The sequence below is a fragment of the Salmo salar genome, chromosome ssa27 (assembly GCF_905237065.1).
Source record: "Salmo salar chromosome ssa27, Ssal_v3.1, whole genome shotgun sequence".
Taxonomy (NCBI): Eukaryota; Metazoa; Chordata; class Actinopteri; order Salmoniformes; family Salmonidae; genus Salmo; species Salmo salar.
Window position 1 is genome coordinate 7,094,214 of NC_059468.1, and position 3,670 is coordinate 7,097,883.

General features: G+C 37.8%; 1 protein-coding gene across 1 annotated transcript; it reads right to left on the reverse strand.

Annotated features, from left to right (window-relative positions):
- Window positions 1-430: 430 nt before the first annotated feature.
- On the reverse strand, window positions 431-3,004 carry LOC123730954 (stonustoxin subunit beta-like). The gene is made up of 3 exons (XM_045709671.1): window positions 2,922-3,004; window positions 2,559-2,605; window positions 431-1,529 (listed from the first exon to the last, which is right to left on the reverse strand). Exons 2-3 carry the CDS (start codon window positions 2,578-2,580, stop codon window positions 991-993), a joined length of 561 nt encoding a protein of 186 aa, XP_045565627.1. The 5' UTR covers window positions 2,581-2,605; window positions 2,922-3,004; the 3' UTR covers window positions 431-990.
- Window positions 3,005-3,670: the final 666 nt, after the last annotated feature.

Below are 3,670 nucleotides of genomic sequence, written 5' to 3' on the forward strand. Positions count from 1 at the left end.
CAGCCTGTAGTGTGGTTTTCCACTTTAATTTTGAGTGTGACTCCAAATACAGACCTCCATGGGTTGATAAATTGGATTTCCATTGATTATTTTTGTGTGATTTTGTTGTCAGCACATTCAACTATGTGAAGAAAAAAGTATTCAATATGATTATTTCTTTCATTCAGATCTAGGATGTGTTGTTTAAGTGTTCCCTTTATTTTTTTGAGCAGTGTATATTTTGATTTGTTTAATTAACACCTTTTTGGATACTACATGATTCCATATGTGTTATTTCATAGTTTTGATGTCAATGTAGAAAATAGTAAAAATTAAGAAATGTCCTTAAATGAGTAGGTGTGTCCAAACTTTTGACTGGTACTGTGGTTACACAACACCATTAATTTAAATGCATATTCTTATCAAATAAATTCAACATTTTGAACATCGCTTCTTTCATCTGTTTTATTAACCTCATTAGTCTGTGACAATTACATTACATTCAGTGTATTGTGTTCATACAGAAGCAAGATTGTTGCGTCAACAATTTTACAAACAGGCTACGGTCAACAAACAAATTCTGTCATCTATTTACATATCTAATAATCATCTGTTAAAGATGCAGTCCAGGATCGTAAGCACAACAAATTCGCAACATATTGTACGAATTAGATTCGTAACATCATACGAATTGAAAAAATATGTACTATATATACAACAACAAAAAAACACAACATGTAACAATTTCAATGATTTTACTGAGTTACAGATGATATAAGGAAATTAGCCAATTGAAATAAATTCATAAGCCCTAATCTATGGATTTCACATGACTGGGCAGGGGCACAGCTAGCAGTAGGCCTGGAGGGCATAGGCCCACCCACTGGGGAGCAAGGCCCAGCCAATCAGAATTAGTTTTTTTTTCTCACAAAGGGGCTTTATTTATTTTTTATATTCGAGTGAAGCATAACCCATCATGTCACCCAGTTGTGTTTCAATAGGAGTGTGACTTCAGTAGGCTATCTGACACAGAGAAACTGAGGATTTGGACCAACTGAACCCAAACCCAGGATACAGGGGCTCAGTGAATGTGGTGTGGAATGTGTGCAGGTGGATCAGTGTATCAGAGAAGGTACCATACATGTAGAAGGACAGCGTGCCGGCCACCCAGTCCAGATATACTCCTACTCTGTGAGAGCCGGAGGAGGTGAATGTTCTCTCATTATTGTGCTTGGCAGTGTAACCTTTATCAGAGCAGAACAGACACCAGGACTTGTCATTGGCTCCAAGCACACAGTCATTATGTTGTCCTCTCCTGCTGATTCCTTTATATGCAACTCCTATCATAGCCCATTTCCCACTCCACTCTACCTCCCAGTAACAGCGCCCAGACAGACCCTCTCTACACAGCACCTGTGGATGGTCCTGAAATCTCTCTAGGTGATCAGGATACGGCTGACTCCCATTCCCACATGTCAGCTTTCTATTCACCTCAGACCAAGAGAGGTTTCTGTGTGATGTGTTTGGGTCCAATGTGAGCTCAAACGCATCTGAGGGATGGGAACAAGACACAATATTACAAATGACCATCATTCACATTAGAATGATAACTCACTTTTCACTTATTCATACATTTAAAGTCGATGTTTCTAGGTATTAAAAAGGCACAGTCAGGGTAACTTGAGACGTGTTGAATGATCATATGTTATACTGTATGGTAATGTAAAACACACTTATTCCCAGTAATTACACACACTCAAACATGGTTGCACACATGAACACATACACACACACACTTCTAACACAAACACATTTTTCTCACTCTCAATGACGTATTCTCAATGTCTAAACTAGTAACACTTGTAACAAAGCCAGTCTTACATTCAAAACCTTTCAATGTGCATTCATCTTGTTGTAGACATCTTTCACCACACAACAATTGATCCAAAATATAAATTTACTGTGAAATATAATGAGTACATTGGTTTAATCACCAAAACACAACATAATGATATCCTCTCAATTTAGTTATTTTAACAACCAGTTAATCCAATAGAACAAAATGTAAGATTCATGTTTAAAAATTGCCCTTTGAATGTATTATGCTTCAGTACTGTACATATCATTACATTACATTACACTATTTTCACACTAGGCAATACACTTGCACTGCCCATGTAAAATCTATAGGTTTACCAAATGTTTAAGTGATCATCAATTAAGAGCAGTCGGATTAAGTAATAGTAAAGTGTACTTTAACACAAAGAGAAGAGAATCATATTAAAAGTAATGTGCACATTTAATTGTGAAAGGCAATTACTTTATATGAACATGTATTGCAATGTGAAACATGTATTTCTAGATGAAACACTGTTTGGTGTAAAAGTGAATAGGATTTTTTGTTGTCAATTGAACTGTGCTTAGTGTTTTGAAACACCTTCCTTCTTGATGACCTGTTTTGAATTTTGTAGAGTTTGAGAGTTGCGAAAATGTACCACATACTTATGAAAATTGCACCAAAGCGATAAAAAAACAAAGATTTATTTATAGGCATATTCTTCACAGCAGTTAACACTCACATTTTCTAAGCCCAGGTTTCATTGTGTGTTCTCCACCATGTTCCACACTGTAGGGGTGAACAGAAGAACAGACAGTCATTGAGTGATACACGTACACACACACACACACACACACACACACACACACACACACACACACACACACACACACACACACACACACACACACACACACACACACACACACACACACACACACACACACACACACACACACACACACACACACACACACACACGGTCAACATATAACTGCTTCCAAGTGGTGGTAAGAGTCTTTGGCTTACAGTAAATTATGATAACTAGCCTGATAACTCAAACAAGTCTGATATGAACATGGATTGACAGAAATCCTCTACATACTTGAGTCTCTCCAGTCTGCAGTGTGGATCCTCCAGTCGAGCAGAGAGCAGTCTGACTCCTGAGTCTCCTGGGTGATTGTAGCTCAGGTCAAGCTCTCTCAGGTGTGAGGGGTTTAACCTCAGAGCTGAGACCAGAGAAGCACAGCCTTCCTCCGTGACCAGACAGCCTGACAGCCTGCAAATAGTTTTAGATCATTTCAAAATCACTTTGGTATTTTTTGATGGTGAAGTGGCATTATATTGTTTTCAACCTTTTCAGATATATCACTGTCCCTAAACCTTCCATATTCTTCCATAACCTTCCATATTAATATATGGATGTATCATTATTAAAAATGTACAATTATTGAAGTATTGCTTGTAGAGAGAAACATTTATATTACAAATATTTGAGTAGACTGACCAGACTAGTTTAAAAAGCAGTATCAGTCAAAAGAAAGAAGGTGTGGTATCAGATTTAGATTGTATTGAGTAAACCAGGGCTGCCCAACCCTCTTCCTGGAGAGCACCACGTGCTCTCACCACTGGTGTCCCCCAGGGCTCTGTTCTAGGCCCTCTCCTATTCTCGCTATACACCAAGTCACTTGGCTCTGTCATATCCTCACATGGTCTCTCCTATCATTGCTATGCAGACGACACACAATTAATCTTCTCCTTTCCCCCTTCTGATAACCAGGTGGCGAAACGCATCTCTGCATGTTTTTTTTTTCATTGATTTTTTTTTCATTTTTGTATTTTTATTATATATAT

Excerpts from the sequence above, each read along its gene's own strand:
- LOC123730954 (XM_045709671.1), bottom strand. The coding sequence starts at position 2,580 with ATGAAACCTGGGCTTAGAAAAT. Across the intron at positions 1,530-2,558 it reads GAAACCTGGGCTTAGAAAAT|ATGCGTTTGAGCTCACATTG; the intron begins GTGAGTGTTAAC and ends CCCATCCCTCAG.